The sequence below is a fragment of the Leptopilina boulardi genome, unplaced genomic scaffold, assembly GCF_019393585.1.
Source record: "Leptopilina boulardi isolate dan_hultmark-lab unplaced genomic scaffold, ZJU_Lbou_2.1 LbouV2_31, whole genome shotgun sequence".
Classification (NCBI taxonomy): Eukaryota; Metazoa; Arthropoda; class Insecta; order Hymenoptera; family Figitidae; genus Leptopilina; species Leptopilina boulardi.
The window spans coordinates 286,138-310,862 of NW_026137874.1; the positions used below are offsets into that span (position 1 = coordinate 286,138).

The window sequence follows — 24,725 nt, forward strand, 5'->3', positions numbered from 1 at the left end:
ATTGCGCATGCCAGAAAATTCAAATAATAAATTTTAGAAATTTATTTTTAAATTTTTTGAAATTATAAGAAATATATAATAATTGAAAAGTTATCATTTTTTTAATATTAACAATTAACTAACAATAAGTGGAAAAAATTGTCAGATATTAAAAAAAAAAAATGTCTTAGTACTTTTTTTCAAAAATTTTGTAATTAAAATTATTTATCTTAATTTAAAAACTAATTTTTTTATTAATATGAAAATAATGGATTTTTTTTGAAAATAAGGAGAAAAAACACAATGACATTTAAGTCTATATATTGGTATCCATGGAAACAAAAAACAGAGCACGAAGAGTAAATTAAGAGAAAATTTGGTTATATATTATTTTTGATAATTATTTTAATTTGTAAATAATTTTCAAAAGAAAAAAAATACAAATTTGACGAGTCGAGAAAAAATAAAATTGATGTTTGTTAATATTTGAATTGAAGGATTTAAGTTGATATATTTATTCGATTTTCTTTTTATAGGTATGACGAGTCAATGAACGAATTATTATTACCACTGTGGGATAATAAAATGAAATAATAAAAAAAATGCATCCTTCAAAACCAATAATGTCTGCCGGAGCACAGAAAAAACAAGTTCCCCGTCTTCCTGAAGTTTACGTAATTATTATTATTTTTTATTAAATTTTGAACAAATAAATGAACAGAATTTTCAAAACTGTCCAATTTACGATTTTATACAATTATTTTTAATTTACTTATTATTTTTTTTTTTAACAGTCATCTGGAAGTAAAAGTCGAGCTTCACGATTGGATTTAGTAGGAAATGAAGAGTGGATGCGAAATAAAACTCTTCTCAAACCAGATGATCAGTTGCAATTAACGGAAGCTGTGAGTTTTTATTTATTATCAATAAATATAATAGAAAATAAAATATTTAATTGTTTTACAGGAATTACAAGAAGAAATTGCACGTGTATTACAAATACAAAATACGAGAATTCCTGACAATTTGATAGAATGGTCCTGGAAACAGAGGGAATTTATTCCAATGCCAGATCCACCAAATATCGTCACTATTCTCAATGTACCTGGTATTCTTTTGCATAAAGATTCCGAAGAAGCAAAAATGCAATTGGCAGGTGGACTAATCGGTAAATTAAAAATTATTAGTAGCCAATTATTTCTTTTAACTAATTTTTATTTTTGATAAATTCTTTTATTTCATTTAAATTTACGTATTTAATATATAGTCGAATCCCAAGAAGAGGAACAATCAATTACAGAAGAATTCGAGGATCAAATGGTGGAGGAAGAAGAAGAAGAAAGAGAAGACGATGAAGTAGGAGAAGAAATAGGTACTTTTTAAAAATTTATATTTTATTATTCTAGTTAGTAAATTTTTTTTTTGTATAAGTAGAGGACGAATCTGAGGAACAAGGAAAAGAACCCCAGGTTGAAGTGGAACAAGAAATAGACGAAGAAGAAGTTGAGAAAACAAAACCAAAAAAAGTACCAAATCAATTTAATTTTTGTGAAAGAGCAACATTAACGTACAATAATCCTATTCGTGTAAGTTAATAATTTAGAAATGAATAATAATTAATCAAAATAAATTTATTTTTATTTTAAATAGATATTTTTATTTTTAAATAGGATATGACTACGCAAACTGTACCACCTCCAAGTGCCTCATACAGTGCTGATGTTTATCAATGGACAATTTTCGATGACTATCAAGTATGATTAAAATTTTATTAATTTTTCACCATCAATATTTATTAACAAGTTGTAAATTCAGATGTTCATTACATGAACATTTTGCTTCCTCTTTACGATCAGCAAAAAAATTTGCTTCCTCGTGAAGAAAGCAAAATTTTATTGACCAAATGTGAATTTTTGATTTTTTAACTTTCATTAATTCTTTAAATTTACCTCAAATGAATACTTTATATATATATATATATCGATCGATTCGTCTTGACGTAAAGAATACGATTTTATTATATATAACATTAAATTTTTCTATTTAAAAATTTTTTCGATTAAAAAAAAATTTTTGGAAAAAAGACCATAAAATTTTTTGTTTTGGAGTATTTCTCAAAATCCTTTGGACAGATTTGAGATATTAATATGATAAATGAGCCTACAAAATTTTATCTAAATCCATTAAAACCTGTTAAAGTTATCTTTTAAACAAAAAAGGGATCCACACAAACACACAGCAAAAAATTCAATTTTTCTTAGGCAGACGATTTTATTGCATATTCTTGCATAAAATACACCGAAAAGTGTAGAAAAAAATTGACACCCAGATCCGAGTAGAGGAAGACCTTTTTTATGACCAAAAACGCATCCAAAAGCATAAAAAACTTTCAAAAAAAATTCAATTTTTCTTAGGCAGAAGATTTTATTGCATATTCTTGCACAAAATACACCGAAAAGTGTAGAAAAAAATTGACACCCAGATCCGAGTAGAGGAAGACCCTTTTTATGACCAAAAACGCATCGAAAAGCATAAAAAACTTTCTAAAATATTCAATTTTTCTTAGGCAGAAGATTTTATTGCATATTCTTGCACAAAATACACCGAAAAGTGTAGAAAAAAATTGACACCCAGATCCGAGTAGAGGAAGACCCTTTTTATGACCAAAAACGCATCGAAAAGCATAAAAAACTTTCTAAAATATTCAATTTTTCTTAGGCAGAAGATTTTATTGCATATTCTTGCACAAAATACACCGAAAAGTGTAGAAAAAAATTGACACCCAGATCCGAGTAGAGGAAGACCTTTTTTATGACCAAAAACGCATCGAAAAGCATAAAAAACTTTCTAAAATATTCAATTTTTCTTAGGCAGAAGATTTTATTGCATATTCTTGCACAAAATACACCGAAAAGTGTAGAAAAAAATTGACACCCAGATCCGAGTAGAGGAAGACCCTTTTTATGACCAAAAACGCATCCAAAAGCATAAAAAACTTTCAAAAAAAATTCAATTTTTCTTAGGCAGACGATTTTAATGCATATTCTTGCACAAAATACACCGAAAAGTGTAGAAAAAAATTGACACCCAGATCCGAGTAGAGGAAGACCTTTTTTATGACCAAAAACGCATCCAAAAGCATAAAAACCTTACCGAAAAAATTCAATTTTTCTTAGGCAGAAGATTTTATTGCATATTCTTGCACAAAATACACCGAAAAGTGTAGAAAAAAATTGACACCCAGATCCGAGTAGAGGAAGACCTTTTTTATGACCAAAAACGCATCCAAAAGCATAAAAACCTTACCGAAAAAATTCAATTTTTCTTAGGCAGAAGATTTTATTGCATATTCTTGCACAAAATACACCGAAAAGTGTAGAAAAAAATTGACACCCAGATCCGAGTAGAGGAAGACCTTTTTTATGACCAAAAACGCATCCAAAAGCATAAAAAACTTTCAAAAAAAATTCAATTTTTCTTAGGCAGAAGATTTTATTGCATATTCTTGCACAAAATACACCGAAAAGTGTAGAAAAAAATTGACACCCAGATCCGAGTAGAGGAAGACCCTTTTTATGACCAAAAACGCATCGAAAAGCATAAAAAACTTTCTAAAATATTCAATTTTTCTTAGGCAGAAGATTTTATTGCATATTCTTGCACAAAATACACCGAAAAGTGTAGAAAAAAATTGACACCCAGATCCGAGTAGAGGAAGACCTTTTTTATGACCAAAAACGCATCCAAAAGAATAAAAAACTTTCAAAAAAAATTCAATTTTTCTTAGGCAGAAGATTTTATTGCATATTCTTGCACAAAATACACCGAAAAGTGTAGAAAAAAATTGACACCCAGATCCGAGTAGAGGAAGACCTTTTTTATGACCAAAAACGCATCCAAAAGCATAAAAACCTTACCGAAAAAATTCAATTTTTCTTAGGCAGAAGATTTTATTGCATATTCTTGCACAAAATACACCGAAAAGTGTAGAAAAAAATTGACACCCAGATCCGAGTAGAGGAAGACCTTTTTTATGACCAAAAACGCATCCAAAAGCATAAAAACCTTACCGAAAAAATTCAATTTTTCTTAGGCAGAAGATTTTATTGCATATTCTTGCACAAAATACACCGAAAAGTGTAGAAAAAAATTGACACCCAGATCCGAGTAGAGGAAGACCTTTTTTATGACCAAAAACGCATCCAAAAGCATAAAAAACTTTCAAAAAAAATTCAATTTTTCTTAGGCAGAAGATTTTATTGCATATTCTTGCACAAAATACACCGAAAAGTGTAGAAAAAAATTGACACCCAGATCCGAGTAGAGGAAGACCCTTTTTATGACCAAAAACGCATCGAAAAGCATAAAAAACTTTCAAAAAAAATTCAATTTTTCTTAGGCAGAAGATTTTATTGCATATTCTTGCACAAAATACACCGAAAAGTGTAGAAAAAAATTGACACCCAGATCCGAGTAGAGGAAGACCCTTTTTATGACCAAAAACGCATCGAAAAGCATAAAAAACTTTCTAAAATATTCAATTTTTCTTAGGCAGAAGATTTTATTGCATATTCTTGCACAAAATACACCGAAAAGTGTAGAAAAAAATTGACACCCAGATCCGAGTAGAGGAAGACCTTTTTTATGACCAAAAACGCATCCAAAAGAATAAAAAACTTTCAAAAAAAATTCAATTTTTCTTAGGCAGAAGATTTTATTGCATATTCTTGCACAAAATACACCGAAAAGTGTAGAAAAAAATTGACACCCAGATCCGAGTAGAGGAAGACCCTTTTTTATGACCAAAAACGCATCCAAAAGCATAAAAAACTTTCAAAAAAAATTCAATTTTTCTTAGGCAGAAGATTTTATTGCATATTCTTGCACAAAATACACCGAAAAGTGTAGAAAAAAATTGACACCCAGATCCGAGTAGAGGAAGACCCTTTTTATGACCAAAAACGCATGGAAAAGCATAAAAAACTTTCTAAAATATTCAATTTTTCTTAGGCAGAAGATTTTATTGCATATTCTTGCACAAAATACACCGAAAAGTGTAGAAAAAAATTGACACCCAGATCCGAGTAGAGGAAGACCTTTTTTATGACCAAAAACGCATCCAAAAGAATAAAAAACTTTCAAAAAAAATTCAATTTTTCTTAGGCAGAAGATTTTATTGCATTTTCTTGCACAAAATACACCGAAAAGTGTAGAAAAAAATTGACACCCAGATCCGAGTAGAGGAAGACCCTTTTTTATGACCAAAAACGCATCCAAAAGCATAAAAACCTTACCGAAAAAATTCAATTTTTCTTAGGCAGAAGATTTTATTGCATATTCTTGCACAAAATACACCGAAAAGTGTAGAAAAAAATTGACACCCAGATCCGAGTAGAGGAAGACCCTTTTTATGACCAAAAACGCATCGAAAAGCATAAAAAACTTTCCAAAATATTCAATTTTTCTTAGGCAGAAGATTTTATTGCATATTCTTGCACAAAATACACCGAAAAGTGTAGAAAAAAATTGACACCCAGATCCGAGTAGAGGAAGACCTTTTTTATGACCAAAAACGCATCCAAAAGCATAAAAACCTTACCGAAAAAATTCAATTTTTCTTAGGCAGAAGATTTTATTGCATATTCTTGCACAAAATACACCGAAAAGTGTAGAAAAAAATTGACACCCAGATCCGAGTAGAGGCAGACCCTTTTTATGACCAAAAACGCATCGAAAAGCATAAAAAACTTTCCAAAATATTCAATTTTTCTTAGGCAGAAGATTTTATTGCATATTCTTGCACAAAATACACCGAAAAGTGTAGAAAAAAATTGACACCCAGATCCGAGTAGAGGAAGACCCTTTTTATGACCAAAAACGCATCAAAAAGCATAAAAAACTTTCCAAAATATTCAATTTTTCTTAGGCAGAAGATTTTATTGCATATTCTTGCACAAAATACACCGAAAAGTGTAGAAAAAAATTGACACCCAGATCCGAGTAGAGGAAGACCTTTTTTATGACCAAAAACGCATCGAAAAGCATAAAAAACTTTCCAAAATATTCAATTTTTCTTAGGCAGAAGATTTTATTGCATATTCTTGCACAAAATACACCGAAAAGTGTAGAAAAAAATTGACACCCAGATCCAAGTAGAGGAAGACCTTTTTTATGACCAAAAACGCATCCAAAAGCATAAAAAACTTTCAAAAAAAATTCAATTTTTCTTAGGCAGAAGATTTTATTGCATATTCTTGCACAAAATACACCGAAAAGTGTAGAAAAAAATTGACACCCAGATCCGAGTAGAGGAAGACCTTTTTTATGACCAAAAACGCATCCAAAAGCATAAAAACCTTACCGAAAAAATTCAATTTTTCTTAGGCAGAAGATTTTATTGCATATTCTTGCACAAAATACACCGAAAAGTGTAGAAAAAAATTGACACCCAGATCCGAGTAGAGGCAGACCCTTTTTATGACCAAAAACGCATCGAAAAGCATAAAAAACTTTCCAAAATATTCAATTTTTCTTAGGCAGAAGATTTTATTGCATATTCTTGCACAAAATACACCGAAAAGTGTAGAAAAAAATTGACACCCAGATCCGAGTAGAGGAAGACCCTTTTTATGACCAAAAACGCATCAAAAAGCATAAAAAACTTTCCAAAATATTCAATTTTTCTTAGGCAGAAGATTTTATTGCATATTCTTGCACAAAATACACCGAAAAGTGTAGAAAAAAATTGACACCCAGATCCGAGTAGAGGAAGACCCTTTTTATGACCAAAAACGCATCGAAAAGCATAAAAAACTTTCCAAAATATTCAATTTTTCTTAGGCAGAAGATTTTATTGCATATTCTTGCACAAAATACACCGAAAAGTGTAGAAAAAAATTGACACCCAGATCCGAGTAGAGGAAGACCCTTTTTATGACCAAAAACGCATCGAAAAGCATAAAAAACTTTCTAAAATATTCAATTTTTCTTAGGCAGAAGATTTTATTGCATATTCTTGCACAAAATACACCGAAAAGTGTAGAAAAAAATTGACACCCAGATCCGAGTAGAGGAAGACCCTTTTTATGACCAAAAACGCATCGAAAAGCATAAAAAACTTTCTAAAATATTCAATTTTTCTTAGGCAGAAGATTTTATTGCATATTCTTGCACAAAATACACCGAAAAGTGTAGAAAAAAATTGACACCCAGATCCGAGTAGAGGAAGACCTTTTTTATGACCAAAAACGCATCCAAAAGCATAAAAACCTTACCGAAAAAATTCAATTTTTCTTAGGCAGAAGATTTTATTGCATATTCTTGCACAAAATACACCGAAAAGTGTAGAAAAAAATTGACACCCAGATCCGAGTAGAGGCAGACCCTTTTTATGACCAAAAACGCATCGAAAAGCATAAAAAACTTTCCAAAATATTCAATTTTTCTTAGGCAGAAGATTTTATTGCATATTCTTGCACAAAATACACCGAAAAGTGTAGAAAAAAATTGACACCCAGATCCGAGTAGAGGAAGACCCTTTTTATGACCAAAAACGCATCGAAAAGCATAAAAAACTTTCCAAAATATTCAATTTTTCTTAGGCAGAAGATTTTATTGCATATTCTTGCACAAAATACACCGAAAAGTGTAGAAAAAAATTGACACCCAGATCCGAGTAGAGGAAGACCCTTTTTATGACCAAAAACGCATCGAAAAGCATAAAAAACTTTCCAAAATATTCAATTTTTCTTAGGCAGAAGATTTTATTGCATATTCTTGCACAAAATACACCGAAAAGTGTAGAAAAAAATTGACACCCAGATCCGAGTAGAGGAAGACCCTTTTTATGACCAAAAACGCATCGAAAAGCATAAAAAACTTTCTAAAATATTCAATTTTTCTTAGGCAGAAGATTTTATTGCATATTCTTGCACAAAATACACCGAAAAGTGTAGAAAAAAATTGACACCCAGATCCGAGTAGAGGAAGACCTTTTTTATGACCAAAAACGCATCCAAAAGAATAAAAAACTTTCAAAAAAAATTCAATTTTTCTTAGGCAGAAGATTTTATTGCATATTCTTGCACAAAATACACCGAAAAGTGTAGAAAAAAATTGACACCCAGATCCGAGTAGAGGAAGACCCTTTTTATGACCAAAAACGCATCGAAAAGCATAAAAAACTTTCAAAAAAATTCAATTTTTCTTAGGCAGAAGATTTTATTGCATATTCTTGCACAAAATACACCGAAAAGTGTAGAAAAAAATTGACACCCAGATCCGAGTAGAGGAAGACCCTTTTTATGACCAAAAACGCATCGAAAAGCATAAAAAACTTTCTAAAATATTCAATTTTTCTTAGGCAGAAGATTTTATTGCATATTCTTGCACAAAATACACCGAAAAGTGTAGAAAAAAATTGACACCCAGATCCGAGTAGAGGAAGACCCTTTTTATGACCAAAAACGCATCGAAAAGCATAAAAAACTTTCAAAAAAAATCCAATTTTTCTTAGGCAGAAGATTTTATTGCATATTCTTGCACAAAATACACCGAAAAGTGTAGAAAAAAATTGACACCCAGATCCGAGTAGAGGAAGACCCTTTTTATGACCAAAAACGCATCGAAAAGCATAAAAAACTTTCTAAAATATTCAATTTTTCTTAGGCAGAAGATTTTATTGCATATTCTTGCACAAAATACACCGAAAAGTGTAGAAAAAAATTGACACCCAGATCCGAGTAGAGGAAGACCTTTTTTATGACCAAAAACGCATCCAAAAGAATAAAAAACTTTCAAAAAAAATTCAATTTTTCTTAGGCAGAAGATTTTATTGCATATTCTTGCACAAAATACACCGAAAAGTGTAGAAAAAAATTGACACCCAGATCCGAGTAGAGGAAGACCTTTTTTATGACCAAAAACGCATCCAAAAGCATAAAAACCTTACCGAAAAAATTCAATTTTTCTTAGGCAGAAGATTTTATTGCATATTCTTGCACAAAATACACCGAAAAGTGTAGAAAAAAATTGACACCCAGATCCGAGTAGAGGAAGACCTTTTTTATGACCAAAAACGCATCCAAAAGCATAAAAACCTTACCGAAAAAATTCAATTTTTCTTAGGCAGAAGATTTTATTGCATATTCTTGCACAAAATACACCGAAAAGTGTAGAAAAAAATTGACACCCAGATCCGAGTAGAGGAAGACCTTTTTTATGACCAAAAACGCATCCAAAAGCATAAAAAACTTTCAAAAAAAATTCAATTTTTCTTAGGCAGAAGATTTTATTGCATATTCTTGCACAAAATACACCGAAAAGTGTAGAAAAAAATTGACACCCAGATCCGAGTAGAGGAAGACCCTTTTTTATGACCAAAAACGCATCCAAAAGCATAAAAAACTTTCCAAAATATTCAATTTTTCTTAGGCAGAAGATTTTATTGCATATTCTTGCACAAAATACACCGAAAAGTGTAGAAAAAAATTGACACCCAGATCCAAGTAGAGGAAGACCTTTTTTATGACCAAAAACGCATCCAAAAGCATAAAAAACTTTCAAAAAAAATTCAATTTTTCTTAGGCAGAAGATTTTATTGCATATTCTTGCACAAAATACACCGAAAAGTGTAGAAAAAAATTGACACCCAGATCCGAGTAGAGGAAGACCTTTTTTATGACCAAAAACGCATCCAAAAGCATAAAAACCTTACCGAAAAAATTCAATTTTTCTTAGGCAGAAGATTTTATTGCATATTCTTGCACAAAATACACCGAAAAGTGTAGAAAAAAATTGACACCCAGATCCGAGTAGAGGCAGACCCTTTTTATGACCAAAAACGCATCGAAAAGCATAAAAAACTTTCCAAAATATTCAATTTTTCTTAGGCAGAAGATTTTATTGCATATTCTTGCACAAAATACACCGAAAAGTGTAGAAAAAAATTGACACCCAGATCCGAGTAGAGGAAGACCCTTTTTATGACCAAAAACGCATCGAAAAGCATAAAAAACTTTCCAAAATATTCAATTTTTCTTAGGCAGAAGATTTTATTGCATATTCTTGCACAAAATACACCGAAAAGTGTAGAAAAAAATTGACACCCAGATCCGAGTAGAGGAAGACCCTTTTTATGACCAAAAACGCATCGAAAAGCATAAAAAACTTTCCAAAATATTCAATTTTTCTTAGGCAGAAGATTTTATTGCATATTCTTGCACAAAATACACCGAAAAGTGTAGAAAAAAATTGACACCCAGATCCGAGTAGAGGAAGACCCTTTTTATGACCAAAAACGCATCGAAAAGCATAAAAAACTTTCTAAAATATTCAATTTTTCTTAGGCAGAAGATTTTATTGCATATTCTTGCACAAAATACACCGAAAAGTGTAGAAAAAAATTGACACCCAGATCCGAGTAGAGGAAGACCCTTTTTATGACCAAAAACGCATCGAAAAGCATAAAAAACTTTCCAAAATATTCAATTTTTCTTAGGCAGAAGATTTTATTGCATATTCTTGCACAAAATACACCGAAAAGTGTAGAAAAAAATTGACACCCAGATCCGAGTAGAGGAAGACCTTTTTTATGACCAAAAACGCATCGAAAAGCATAAAAAACTTTCCAAAATATTCAATTTTTCTTAGGCAGAAGATTTTATTGCATATTCTTGCACAAAATACACCGAAAAGTGTAGAAAAAAATTGACACCCAGATCCGAGTAGAGGAAGACCCTTTTTATGACCAAAAACGCATCGAAAAGCATAAAAAACTTTCTAAAATATTCAATTTTTCTTAGGCAGAAGATTTTATTGCATATTCTTGCACAAAATACACCGAAAAGTGTAGAAAAAAATTGACACCCAGATCCGAGTAGAGGAAGACCCTTTTTATGACCAAAAACGCATCGAAAAGCATAAAAAACTTTCTAAAATATTCAATTTTTCTTAGGCAGAAGATTTTATTGCATATTCTTGCACAAAATACACCGAAAAGTGTAGAAAAAAATTGACACCCAGATCCGAGTAGAGGAAGACCTTTTTTATGACCAAAAACGCATCCAAAAGCATAAAAACCTTACCGAAAAAATTCAATTTTTCTTAGGCAGAAGATTTTATTGCATATTCTTGCACAAAATACACCGAAAAGTGTAGAAAAAAATTGACACCCAGATCCGAGTAGAGGCAGACCCTTTTTATGACCAAAAACGCATCGAAAAGCATAAAAAACTTTCCAAAATATTCAATTTTTCTTAGGCAGAAGATTTTATTGCATATTCTTGCACAAAATACACCGAAAAGTGTAGAAAAAAATTGACACCCAGATCCGAGTAGAGGAAGACCCTTTTTATGACCAAAAACGCATCGAAAAGCATAAAAAACTTTCCAAAATATTCAATTTTTCTTAGGCAGAAGATTTTATTGCATATTCTTGCACAAAATACACCGAAAAGTGTAGAAAAAAATTGACACCCAGATCCGAGTAGAGGAAGACCCTTTTTATGACCAAAAACGCATCGAAAAGCATAAAAAACTTTCTAAAATATTCAATTTTTCTTAGGCAGAAGATTTTATTGCATATTCTTGCACAAAATACACCGAAAAGTGTAGAAAAAAATTGACACCCAGATCCGAGTAGAGGAAGACCCTTTTTATGACCAAAAACGCATCGAAAAGCATAAAAAACTTTCCAAAATATTCAATTTTTCTTAGGCAGAAGATTTTATTGCATATTCTTGCACAAAATACACCGAAAAGTGTAGAAAAAAATTGACACCCAGATCCGAGTAGAGGAAGACCTTTTTTATGACCAAAAACGCATCCAAAAGCATAAAAAACTTTCCAAAATATTCAATTTTTCTTAGGCAGAAGATTTTATTGCATATTCTTGCACAAAATACACCGAAAAGTGTAGAAAAAAATTGACACCCAGATCCGAGTAGAGGCAGACCCTTTTTATGACCAAAAACGCATCGAAAAGCATAAAAACCTTACCGAAAAAATTCAATTTTTCTTAGGCAGACGATTTTTCTATTTAAAAATTTTTTCAATTAAAAAAAAATTTTTGGAAAAAAGACCATAAAATTTTTTTTGTTTTGAATATTTTTCAAAATCCTTTGTTCAGATTTGAGATATTAATATGATAAATGAGCCTACTAAATTTTATCTAAGTCCATTAAAACCTGTTAAAGTTATCTTCTAAACAAAAAAGGGATCCATACACACACACTCACATAAACACACACATACTTACATACATCCGGACAATTGATCAGGATCAATTTTCAATTTCTTCCACGAGGAAGCAAAAATTATTAAATAACAAATTTATAAAAAAATTAAATAAATATATAATTTATATTGTAATTTTTAACATTTTTTTTAAATAAATGTTTTTTTTTTAGGAAGACTATGAACAACAGCAAAAGGAAAAGGAGAAAGATAAAAAAGTACCTTTACCACAGGCTAAAAAAGAAGAATTAAAAAAACAATCACAAGTGGAAGCTGTGGCTGTAACAAATAGAATGCTACAATCTGCCAAAACATTGGAGCGAATGGTGAATCAGAATATTTATAATGAAATATTGCAGGGTATGAAAAATTTTAAATTAAAATTAATTTTCTTTTAAAATAAGAGAAAATTTAAAAAGAAAATTTAATAGATTACAGATACTGGGATGATCCGAGTGATGAATTTAAAGATGGAGAAGGCTCTTTGTTACCATTGTGGAAATTTAATTATGAAAAGACAAAAAAACATGATGTCACAGATTTATGTTTTAACAGTAGATATTACGATTTATTTGCCGTTTCATTTGGAACAAGTAAATTAATTTTTTTCTAAAATTAAAATTTAAAAAAAAATTTCTAAATCAATTTTTTTTTTATTTTCAATTTATGTGAATTTGAATATTTTTTGAAATTAAATGAGAAATAATAATTTATTTAGTTTTTATATAATTAATAAATAATTGTCTACTTATAATTTAAAAAGTGACAAATGTTTTTGATTAAAAATTCGTAAGAGCATTTTTTTTTTTTCATTACAGTGTGTTTCGATAGTTCGATAACAATGGGAGCAGTTTGTTTATTCAGTTTGAAGAATCCTTCATATCCAGAATGGATTTGTCTAACAGAATCACCTGTTATGTGTTTAGATTTTAATATACAGCATCCTCATCTTTTAGTTATAGGTAAATTTATCTTTAAATAAATTTTAATTAAAAATTTTTTAATTTACTATATTTTTTACGACATTAAAGGCACTATGGATGGAGCAGTTTCGGTTTATAATGTCATTTTACCATCTTCTGCACCACAATATAAGAGTAATGATGTCAATCAAAAACACGCTGGAATCGTTTGGCAGGTCAGTTGTTTTTTTTTTTTTAATTTTATTTGTTGATTTTTAATTTAGATAAATGTTCCTTTTTTTAATAATTTGAAATATTTATGTTTATTGTTAGATTTGTTGGGCCCCAGATACAGAAGAGGGAAATCTCGCTTTTTACAGTATTAGCATTGATGGGAAAATTAATTATTGGGTATTACTTCAAAATGATCTTGGCTTTACGACAATAATGACACTTTTTCTCGATACGTCACCAATAACAGGACCTGACGGTACAATAGTTACATTAAAAAGTAAGTTTCTTTATGGGAAAATGAAAATTTTAATTTAAATAAATTTTATTTTTAAACAGCAACAGATGTATTGTAATTAAAAAATTATTATGAATTTAATATAAATTTTGCAAAATATGTGTTATAATTTAAATTTGTTTTTTGTTATAGGCTGTGGAACGTGTATAGCATTTCATCCAAAAGATCAAAATATTTTTCTCGTTGGCTCTGAAGAAGGAACAATTTACAAATGTAACACTGCTTATAATAGCGTTTACATGAGAACTTATGAAGAAGCTCATAATATGCCTATTTATAAAATTGCTTTTAATAAATATAATTCGAATATATTTGCAAGTTGCTCGGGTGATTGGAGAATAAAAATTTGGGAAGATGATCGACCGTAAGATAAATTTTAATACAATAGTAAAATAATTTTTAATTTTTTTTTTTGAAAGGAAAAATTTTTGAAATTATTTTTCAGAGAACCACTTTTTATGTTTGATCTTGGAGTACCAATTGGTGATGTACAATGGGCTCCTTATAGTTCCACAGTATTTGCTTGTGTTTCAAATGATGGTAAAGTCACGGTATTTGATTTAAATGTTAATAAATATCGTCCAATTTGCTCACAGGCCATTGTCAGTAAAAAGAAGAATAAACTAACAAGATTGGCATTCAATAACTCTCTACCTTTCATTATAGTTGGTGATGATAAGTAAGTTTCCAAAAAAAAAAAAATAATTCATTTTATTGATAAATTTGAATATTATTTTTATTCTATGATTTTATATTAATATGAAAAGAAAATTATTTTTAAATATTCAGTAAATTTTAATAATTAAATTTTATTAAATTAAGTACAAGACTTATATTTGTTTTAATATAGGGGCACTGTACATACGTTAAAATTATCTCCAAATTTAAGAATAAAAGTGAAACCAACAAAGAAACAATCACATTTATCAAGTGCTGAACTAGAAACAATGAAATTAGAAAGATTATTAAGTTTTGTTAGGGAACCCACAACGTTGACATCTCCAAAAGATGTAAGAAGTCCAAAACAGTAACAATTTTTCTTTTTTTTTAGAAAAAACAATATAATTTAAAGATTTAAAAAAAGGGTACATTGGGCGATTTATATTAAAAAAAATAAATTCGCAAATTATAAAAATTCACGGATTTATTTATTATTAATAAATTAATTATTCGATTTTTTTTTTTTTACTGAAAGAGACTAAATTTTTTATTCAACAATAACAACCTATCAATACATATGAAAATGAAACAATGTATATAGGTATATATACATATATATATATATTTAATATTTAAATATTTATCTTCGTATTCATTCATACACTCTACAATACATTACTTATAATGTATCAAATCAATTCTCACCGCAGGCAGAGAATAATCGATTATTTAAGAAAGCGCTTTTTTTTTAAAGTTAAAAATAGTTTATATCTATCGTCATTTAAATGAATTATGGACTTTACTGAGATTACACATTTTATGGGCTTATCTTTACGTTTATAAATTTTTTTTTACTGTATTCACGAATAGTTACAATATTTATATATAATAAAAAAAATTGACTATCTTATATTATTGAATATTGACTTCAATTTGTTGTTCAACTATAAAATTATTAATTTTGTTGAACTTTTGGTAAAATTGTGTAATTTATAAAAACGTTCATTATTTTCTTTTTTAAATTAATGATTAATTTTTATTGCAAAATAAATCCTTAGGCATTTTATAAAAAAATTGTCATAGAAAAAATTATTTTATCAAATTTAATTTAATAATTTCTTTTTTATTGAAAAAAAATGTTTTTTTTTCGCCCTAAGTGTATGTCTCAGTTTATTTTAATTAAGAAATCGTATTTTTGATTTAATATCTATGTGTATTTTAAAAAGAAATTAAAAAAAAAGTTATTATATATTTTGAAAATTTTTACTAAACTAAGTTTTGTTTTTTTATTTAATAATAATAATAAAGTAAAGTGTGTATTTGATGCATGCTCTTTAGCTATTATATTTTTCGAATCAAGCAAAATTTGTCAGAACAATCATGATTCTTTAATTTTATTAAAAATGTTTATTTTAAAATAAAAAAAATTAAAAATAAACATGTTTTATTAATTATTAAAAAATCCTCCGAAATATAAAAAAATAGTTACAAAATCGTAACTAAAAAAATAAACAATTTAAAAAAAATTATATTACCTATTTCTATAATATAAATCCCTTGAAATATCACATTTGATCAAGAATCAGTCTGACTGAAACAGATAATACGAAGTATTTTTTTTTTCTTTTTCATTTGGAAGACTACTAATTTTATTTTACTCCAAAGATATCTTGCCAGGTATCTCTGGATTTTCTATTACCCCTTTGTAATATTTAATTTCTAAGAAATCACGTATATTATTTGGACTAGGAACTTGACGACCAGCAAAATCAATTGTTGACATTGGATGAAGAAATTGTTCGGGAAAATCGCGATTTTTTAAAAACCATGCGTCTCTTATCATTGTTCCATTATTTGAATAAAATGGCAATAAATTAACATGTAAACGATTAATTTTTGAATATTGTATTTTAAAAAATTCACCCTCAGTCGCTTTCTCCCAAACAAAACCATGATTATCAATAATTGGCTTATTTTGTGCTTTCATTAACCATGGCGATCTACCAAGATCATCACGATTAATTCCAATTTCAATTTCATGATGCCACGGTAATATATCACCATTTCTCATTGCGCCCAATAATGAATTGCCCTCTAACCAAAAACGAATTCCAACTTCTTCGAGTTTATCGAAAACATGATAGGCAACTTTTCTTAAACTCGCGAGACAACACGGTGGTGTATATCTATTTTGATAAATATATGATGGTACTCCATTAACAACTGAGCCAAAACAACGTACAGTTTCCCTTGAGCATCCATACCATTCAATGATACTTGATGGTCGTATAACTTTTTTAATACCAAATTTTTCCAACATTCCACGTTCTCTTGTGCGATGTAATTGTTGTATTTTCCATTGTGTCTGTTGATTACGATACAATGGTCTTCCCTCATTAAAGCGATGTTTTCTCAAAATATTTACCTGAAAAAAAAAGTTTCTTTAAATTCAAAAAAATATTACATTTTGAAAAATGAATTTTTTTTTAAATTACCTTAAATCCAATGGCCCTTGTTTGCAAATAAAGCGAATCGGTGAACGGCAACATGAATGGATCAGATAATTTTTTTAATAACGAAGTCTCTAACATTATAACATGCCTTCCAATCACAGCATCGCATATTGTACCACCAATATTTGTGATACGTAAACTCCATTCTTTAATTTTTAATCCCATATTTAAACATGTTAAAGAATTTTTACCAACAGCAACGCTTGTCGTTCCCACTTTTGTAACATGATTAATCATATCCTTTAAAAAAAAAAAAAGAAACAATATTTTCAAAATTATAAAAGAAATCCTTACTCTAAAATACATACCTGTAACGTGTGTTTACTTGATATCCTGGTGGCATCAGGAACAATAAGAATAAATTTTGTACGTACATAAAACAATGGATTTCGTTCGTCATATGATTTATTAAATCCTGGTTGTAAATTAATAAGTCTCACATTTTGCGATGTGCTATTTGATAAATTTAATTCAAGTGGCGGATAGGGTAATTCATCGCATACAATTAAAATTTGTATAATTGGAAATGAATTTAAAATTGATTCCACTGTTGCGGCTACATCATTTTCAAATGTTTCAAATTGTCTTATAACAACAGTTACAAGACGAGCGAGACGTCGATGAAATTTTTGTTGATTATCACCAACTAAACTAATTTCTTTTAATTGTAATTTATTATTTTGTACAGTGAATAACCTCCAAATTTTATGCCAAACTATTATATTGCCCAATAATATTAAAATTAATATTCCTCTTGCGAATCGGAATCGCATTTTATTATTCTCTTCTCTTTTTTTTTCTAGGAAATTTTCACACCTAATTTCATATTTTTAATTAGATTTTTGTGAATTTTCTTTAAGTTACATGACACACGTTTTTCAACCCTTATACAATTCCAACCTCGTGAACTGAAGGGTTGAATATAAACTGGAAAATAATGTTGCGCATGAAACGAAATCCCAATGCGCCAAAGTTCAATCCACTTTTTCATATTTTTTTGTTATTTTACTCTACGGTCATTGATTAAAATAATCTTTCTTTCATATAATCCTTTAACAAGAGAATTTAATACATTTTTAGATTCTTCAAAAAAAAAATTACCAATTGAAAATGTCGGAAAAAATCTTTGAAAAATTAATAACGATTTTTGAAGAAATTGTAAAAAAAAAAAGAAAACTTATTGAGGGAAAGTTTTGAAAAATTTATATTTATAAGAAAAATATGAATGACTAAGAAATTTTTATTAATAAATACAACCCTAATTTAAATTACCAAAAAAAGAATTACGTAAAATGGAGAAAATTTTTGTTAAGTCTTGTAACATTTTTTTTTTGTATTAAAATATATAAAATAGCAGATATTATGCAATATAAAAGGAAAAAAAGGATAATATTCGAAGAATTTGTATTTTAAAATTACGGTTTATAAGGCGTGAGTAGATTTTCTGAAAATTCTTTAACTTGTTGTACTCCACGCACTTCTTTTTCAAGTAGAGGTAATTTTGTGACGTGAAAGTCTTCATAAAGATCCATGATCTTGAAAAAAAATAATTGAAAATTAGACATTAAATACGTATATAAAAATTTTACTCGATGAATTCAAAATATATAAATTCATTACCTGATCTAAATATTTGTCCTGAATTTTACGCCTTGAACGACACAATCTACAAGGCACTTCACCTTCTTTTAAAAATAATAATTGATTAACAATAATGTTGTGTGTATCGATTCCACATTTTGTTAATTCCTGAACCAGCCTTTCTGTTTCATAAAGTGATAAAAATTCTGCTATACAAACACAAACAAATGTTGTTTGTTCAGGATCTTTAAATTGTTCATTAACTTGTCGAATAATTGATAACATTTCTTCCATTTTTTGTGAAAATGTGTCTATATTAAAATCTGACATTCCCAATAAGGAACTAATCTAAAAAAAAAAAAATTCAAATTGCAATTAATAATTGTAAATTCGAATAATTTCTAAAAAAAAATTGTAAATAAATTTTTTACCTGCGAAATAAATGGGCTAATTTTCATTCTGAGACGCATTAATTTCCCTAAACCTTTCTCAACAACTTGTGGAAATGATAATAACCTTAGAGTGTGACCTGTTGGAGCAGTGTCAAATACCACAACGGAAAAATTCATACCCTTCACTAATCTGCAAAAAAAAAATTTTTTTTTTTTAAATTTCTTTTTATAAAGCAAATAAATTCATCACTTACTTCATTACTTCCGCATAACTCATTGCCTCGTCTATTCCGGGAAATGATCCAACAATATCTTGTATTACACTTCTACTTAAACGCATTGCTTCACCACCTCCGGCACCTTAAAAAAAATAATTGCAAAAATTTAATTTTAGTACAAAATTATATTTTTTAAAAAAAAAAAATCTAAATTACAAACCACCCATTTCATTTTCAAAATATTCATCCGGTAATTCATTAACACCAACATTTGGATCAATTTCCATTGCAAATAAATTTTCAAAACCTCGTACTAATGTTGGTACTTTACTGAATTTTTGATCGAATGCGTCAGAAATATTGTGTGCTGGATCAGTTGAAATAATAAGAACATTATCGCGAGATTTCGATAATTGTACAGCCAAAGAACAACTGCAATATAAAATATTCAAATAAGAAATCAAGTTTTTAATTAAAAAAATTTATTATTAAAAATAGCAAATTGGAAAAATTATTAGAATTTTTTTTTGAAAAATAAAAAAAAATTATATGCCACGTTTATAATACCTGCAGGTTGTTTTTCCAACACCACCTTTTCCACCAACAAAAATCCATTTAAGGGATCTTTGTTCAATAACATTTTTCAATGATGGTTCATATTCCAAATCATCATCCACATGAAGTACATTTGATTCTTCAGAAATTTCAGTCATATTTACAAATTGTTGTTTTTTTAAAATATCATCGATTAAAAATATCTATTGTAAATAAATTTATTTTCTTTTTGGAAGAATTCTTTTACAAATATAATGTTATGTTTAAAAATATGTTTTGAAAATAAAAACTTGATTTTAGAATAGTTTCGATGATAATAAGACACAAAGTCCAAATTGCACTGTATTATAATTATTTTCTATTTCTTTCTAGAAAGATGAAGAATTATTTGAAAGACAATGAATTATTATGAACATAATGACAATTTTAATTGAACTGTCTATATTTAAAGGTTAGAAAATATTGCGCATGCGTAGTGTTCGAACATAAAGGCAATTTACATGTAATTTTTTAAATTATTTTTATTGTATACACTACTTTTAATTTACTATTAAAGATGAATTAAATAAAATTACATAATCTATTGTTGTACGTATTTATAACACAATGATTGAATAATGTTTTATTAGAAATGATTTTTAATTTTTCCACCAAAATTTGAAGCGACATCTATTAGAAATTTTTTTGTCTATCAACAAATCAGAGTGGAGCTATTGATGTATTTCCGGAAACATTATATTCTGATTGGTTGTAAAAAGTGGCGGGAAATGAAAATTGAAAATATAATTTGTTTACATAGTGTTAGGTGGCGTGATCGTCATAAATATAGGTGCCAGCGATTTCCGGTAGAACAAAGCCTGCCATTTTTCACGACACGCGCAATGGAGAAAGAAGAAGTATTCGTAGAGCCATTTTGTTACTGGGGCCGACGTGGCGGCCGGCGTGTATTCAATTTTCCTTGGAAAAATGAAGATTCGTGAGTACTATTTACTTGAAATTATATTAAAGATTGTAATTATTTTCTATAAAAAAAATAATCTACACAAAATGATTCCCAACAACTCATGGTTCTTGCAGAAACAAAAAGGGATTAATTATAACCTAAATTTTCATTTTGTTGTAAAATAATGTTTTTTTTTTTTTTTATAAATTAGGAAGTCATATTTGTTAATTATTAATTTTATTGTAAAATTGAATGAATGAATGTATTTATTTTTATATTTTAATTGAAGAATAATTGAAATTATATATTGATGACGTATTCTCCGCGTGGCTAAGTGGTTCTTAAATTAATTTTATTTACTTAAATTTATTGTTTTAAAAACCGTTAGTTTAGAGGAATTTTCTAATATTGTTTTTGTAATATTAATTGAATTTAAAATCTTTTTTTTTTTTAGATTTATATTCTTTGTCGATCATTGTACTGATCTTTGGATCAGTAATCGCTGAAACATCGTCTTCAACGAGTTCTTATTTGTCTGATTCGGATCGAATTCGCTTAAAGAAAGTGATCGAGCCTGGTTTTAAACTTAATGACGTTTCTGCTGTTCATTATGCCGTTTTGGGTTACAATTTAATTGGAGACGCTATTTCAAAAACAGCTGTAAGAAAAAATTTCAAATTTTTAGTAAACAAATTTTTTTTATTTTTTATCAAAAATTTTAAAAATTTAATGATGAAAAACTGCTCAATTGCTGAAATTCAGTGAAGCTTTGATTAGTCTTACTGATTACTTAATTTATTATTATCTATTTACTGTATCTTATAATTTGTAAGTTATTAATTTGTTTTATATTTTTTTCAAAAAACAAAGGAAATATGTAAATTTTTGCTACAATCTGCTGGTGATGGAAGTAGTCTGACACCTGAAAATGCTTATTACATAACGACAACTTGGAAAACATTGAAAGTCTGTCAAGCATTGCCAGTTGCTGCAATAACAAAGGTATTAAATTAAAATTCTATTATTTGTACATTTTACATAATTGATTTTATTTATTTTATTAAAATGATGTTTTTACAACTTTCGTTCTACTGTAAGAACTTTGAAGAAACTTTTCTTGACTGACAATTCATTTTATATGAAAAATATAAATAAATATTTATGAAGAAAAATTTGTAAATTGTTGATTTTTTTTTGGCAGGTATTAACAACAGTTATTGAGAAAGATAGTTCTACAATTTTAGAATTACATTATGCAATCCATTCACTGATTTCTCTTTCACAAAAATTGTCCGATGCTGTTACCACAAAAATTGTAAAAAGTGTACAGGCCTCTTTGAAAAAAGACGATAGTTTGCTAAAGTAAGTTTAATTTTTTTATTTAACATTTTTTTTAAACATAGTTTATAGTTTTTAATAAAATTGAAAAAACATTTGTAATAAATGAAAATTCTTTTCTTTTGTAGTGTTGGTTACGCTTTTAAAATTGCCGCCGATCTTGGAACGGCTGGAGCTTTTGCTTTTGAAAAAATTGAAGATACAATTGTTCAAGCCGATCAAGTTAATGGTCGCTTTTTACAATTCGAAGGTGGACTTACCGTTACTAGTAAGTTGATATTTAAAATATTACGAATTAAAAAACAAAAAATTATTTGAGCATTTCTCATTGTAATATTTAATTTATAGGTCTCATTGTAAACGGAATCTTCAAACTTTCCTCAACCTTGAAAAAGAAACTACCTTTAAATTCTCAACAAACTGTGAAGTTTACCAATTATCTTTTATCACGTCGTTCAGTTCAAACTCCAAAAGGTGTTGTTTCACTTCTTTCGGCATTGGATATTCTTGCCACAAATGAATATGAAAAACCAATTTGTATTGCACTTGTTGAAGGTGGCAATGTTGTTTCAACAAAACAACCATTAATTCGTGTAAAGGTTTGCAATATTTTAGGTAAACCATTGTCATCAACACCAACTGTTGTTGCAAATTCTGCAACGCGAGTCGGAGACGATGTTGTTGTTTTTAGTAAAAAGAATTTCCTCGTGGATTCCACGGACAAGTGAGTTTCAAAAATTATAGAAAAAAAAACAATTTTTTTAACCCCAATTTTTTGCTGGATCAATAATTTTTTTGATACTAGTTATACGCTTGGGGTATATTAAATTGTTGAAGTTTTTTTTTTATTGTCTCAGGATGATATAAAAAATGTTCATCAAACAAAATTTATTGAATTATTTTTAATTCTCAATATTCAGTATTATTATTATAGTAAATATTATTTTTTTTTTTCTAAATAGAACTTTATTCACAATGAACATGATGGATGTGAAACCTGAACGTGGATTTTACAAGTTATCAATTTCGGCTGGTTCAATTTCGAATACAGTAACCGTTAAAGTATTATCGGAAGTTGCTGTTGATTATTTGGAAATTGGAACTGCAGATGCTGATCAAACGATGCAGCCAAAACTTGTTAGGTAATTAAATATTGAAAATATAAATACAAAATAATTTAATTTTTACTACAAGTTATAAAGTTTCCATTAGTAAAGTACGAATAAACAAATTATAGAGTACCCTATTCGGAAAAAATGAAAAACAAAATCGAAGCTGATTCACAACAGAAACTTGTGATGAGATTTTTATTAAAGGATTCTCTAACTAAGAAAGCAATGCGAGTTCATCAGGCTTTTGTTCGCTTATCATCTTTACCACAATCTGGAAAAGAGAAACTCACAAATGAAATAATTTTTGTCGCCGAACCTGATGCATCACATGTTTATAAATTTGATATGGTGAGTAAAATTTAGAAATTAAAAAAAAAAAAAAAAAAGTAAATTTCAATAGAAATAAAAAATAAATTAAATTTGTTTTAGCCTTTGGGAACTGCTGCTAAAAATTTTGGTCATCAAAGTGGAGATTATAATGTTGAATTAGTAATTGGTGATGCTGTTTTAAGTAATTCTTTCCAATGGAATTTGGGGACTGTTAATTTGAAATTTCCAGAACCAAGTGCTGCTGAAATTGCCGAAAAATCGTCAGCTTATAAAGAAAAACAAAACATGTATCAACTAAAGCCTGAAATTAAGGTAAAGACAAAAATTTAATTTTCTCTCAATATCCAATGATCGTTAGTGGTAGAAAGTTTTTCATGTTTCCATCACTTCCATACCATTGGTAAAATAATTGGTCTTTCTTAATTTTGAATCTTGTTAAAAATATTTTTTTTTAAGATAAAAAAAGTTTGACCGATAAGTTTTTTTTTTTTTTAATTTAATTAAATATATTTCAGTTTCATGAGTTTTATGATAATTAAAAATTTAATTTACAGCACATGTTCCGAGAACCAGATAAAAGACCACCAGCATTTGTTTCGAATCTTTTTAGTGGACTTTGTTTAGCTCCAGTTTTATTGTTATTCATTCTTTGGGCAAAATTGGGAATAAATATTTCTAATTTCCCATTTTCTTTGAGCGCTATTGGTTTCCACGTTGGCCTAGGAGGTAATTTTTTGTCATATTTTTATAATAATTATGAAAATTTAAATAACAGTGCTCGATGCTTGACAGACGAATGATTTTAGTAATTTGTTTTGTTTTCAATTGAGCAAATAGTAAATTGTTGAATTTTTCACAGATGTAACTTTTTCATTTGTTGCATTTGCAGCCCGATATTCACGACAAATTTAATTAATTAACATTTTTTTTTTAATATTAAAATTTATTGAAAATTTTACAAATATATATATTTTTTTTTATTTCAGGTATTTTTGTACTTTTTGGAGTATTTTGGTTAAAATTGAATATGTTTGTGACCTTGAGGTATCTTCTTGGCCTTGGAATTGTGACGTTTTTGGCTGGAAGTAAATTACTTTCACAAATTGCTCACAGTCAGAAGCAAAATCGCTGATTTTAAGTTTGCAAAGTTTGAAAAAATTTCAGGACGAGTAAGCAGTTAAAACTGCTTTTTTAAAAACAAAAAAAAAAAAAATAAGAAAACGTTTCTCGTCCCGTTTTTGTACATAAAGAGAGTAATAGTGATTTTTAAATTATAAATTCATTGTGAATGCAATAGAAATATTTTTTTTTTTTTCCTTAAATAAAATTATAATCACTTCTTTTTACATATTTTTCACTTAAGGCACTAAACTAATGCAATTAATTAAAATAATATTTAATTAATTTAATTTTGTTCAGATTTATTAAATCTGATCTTT

The 24,725-nt window shown here is 28.3% G+C and overlaps 4 protein-coding genes and 1 long non-coding RNA gene across 6 annotated transcripts; 2 read left to right on the forward strand and 3 right to left on the reverse strand.

Moving 5' to 3' along the window:
• The first annotated feature begins 338 nt into the window (after nucleotides 1–338).
• On the forward strand, nucleotides 339–15,309 carry LOC127283521 (dynein intermediate chain 2, ciliary). 2 transcript variants are annotated; one of them, XM_051308474.1, is made up of 15 exons: nucleotides 339–453; nucleotides 516–653; nucleotides 774–884; nucleotides 946–1,147; nucleotides 1,247–1,351; nucleotides 1,414–1,565; nucleotides 1,650–1,733; nucleotides 12,387–12,573; nucleotides 12,645–12,767; nucleotides 13,032–13,175; nucleotides 13,245–13,351; nucleotides 13,449–13,626; nucleotides 13,777–14,008; nucleotides 14,090–14,323; nucleotides 14,495–15,309. In XM_051308474.1, the coding sequence occupies exons 2-15, from the start codon at nucleotides 582–584 to the stop codon at nucleotides 14,673–14,675; spliced, it is 2,112 nt and encodes a 703-aa protein (XP_051164431.1). In that variant the 5' UTR covers nucleotides 339–453; nucleotides 516–581; the 3' UTR covers nucleotides 14,676–15,309. The 2 variants fall into 2 exon arrangements, with proteins under 2 accessions (XP_051164431.1, XP_051164430.1); XM_051308473.1 differs by having other exon boundaries at nucleotides 12,645–12,806; nucleotides 14,495–15,272.
• LOC127283525 (uncharacterized) lies at nucleotides 2,227–4,638 on the reverse strand. The gene is made up of 3 exons (XR_007843366.1): nucleotides 4,045–4,638; nucleotides 3,281–3,433; nucleotides 2,227–2,365 (listed from the first exon to the last, which is right to left on the reverse strand). It is a non-coding gene; the product is annotated as an uncharacterized LOC127283525 (long non-coding RNA).
• A 437-nt stretch (nucleotides 15,310–15,746) lies between the features above and the next one.
• Nucleotides 15,747–17,911, reverse strand: LOC127283523 (ribitol 5-phosphate transferase FKRP). Its single transcript, XM_051308475.1, has 3 exons — nucleotides 17,126–17,911; nucleotides 16,800–17,057; nucleotides 15,747–16,729 (listed from the first exon to the last, which is right to left on the reverse strand). The coding sequence occupies exons 1-3, from the start codon at nucleotides 17,588–17,590 to the stop codon at nucleotides 15,959–15,961; spliced, it is 1,494 nt and encodes a 497-aa protein (XP_051164432.1). The 5' UTR covers nucleotides 17,591–17,911; the 3' UTR covers nucleotides 15,747–15,958.
• A 128-nt stretch (nucleotides 17,912–18,039) lies between these two features.
• On the reverse strand, nucleotides 18,040–19,997 carry LOC127283524 (ATPase ASNA1 homolog). Its single transcript, XM_051308476.1, has 6 exons — nucleotides 19,576–19,997; nucleotides 19,229–19,440; nucleotides 19,045–19,150; nucleotides 18,830–18,980; nucleotides 18,438–18,746; nucleotides 18,040–18,352 (listed from the first exon to the last, which is right to left on the reverse strand). Exons 1-6 carry the CDS (start codon nucleotides 19,719–19,721, stop codon nucleotides 18,233–18,235), a joined length of 1,044 nt encoding a protein of 347 aa, XP_051164433.1. The 5' UTR covers nucleotides 19,722–19,997; the 3' UTR covers nucleotides 18,040–18,232.
• Nucleotides 19,998–20,424: 427 nt separating this feature from the next.
• Nucleotides 20,425–24,632, forward strand: LOC127283526 (dolichyl-diphosphooligosaccharide--protein glycosyltransferase subunit 2). Its single transcript, XM_051308478.1, has 11 exons — nucleotides 20,425–20,539; nucleotides 20,961–21,166; nucleotides 21,377–21,508; nucleotides 21,708–21,868; nucleotides 21,973–22,112; nucleotides 22,193–22,568; nucleotides 22,807–22,986; nucleotides 23,082–23,304; nucleotides 23,386–23,598; nucleotides 23,841–24,012; nucleotides 24,273–24,632. Exons 1-11 carry the CDS (start codon nucleotides 20,530–20,532, stop codon nucleotides 24,416–24,418), a joined length of 1,959 nt encoding a protein of 652 aa, XP_051164435.1. The 5' UTR covers nucleotides 20,425–20,529; the 3' UTR covers nucleotides 24,419–24,632.
• Nucleotides 24,633–24,725: the final 93 nt, after the last annotated feature.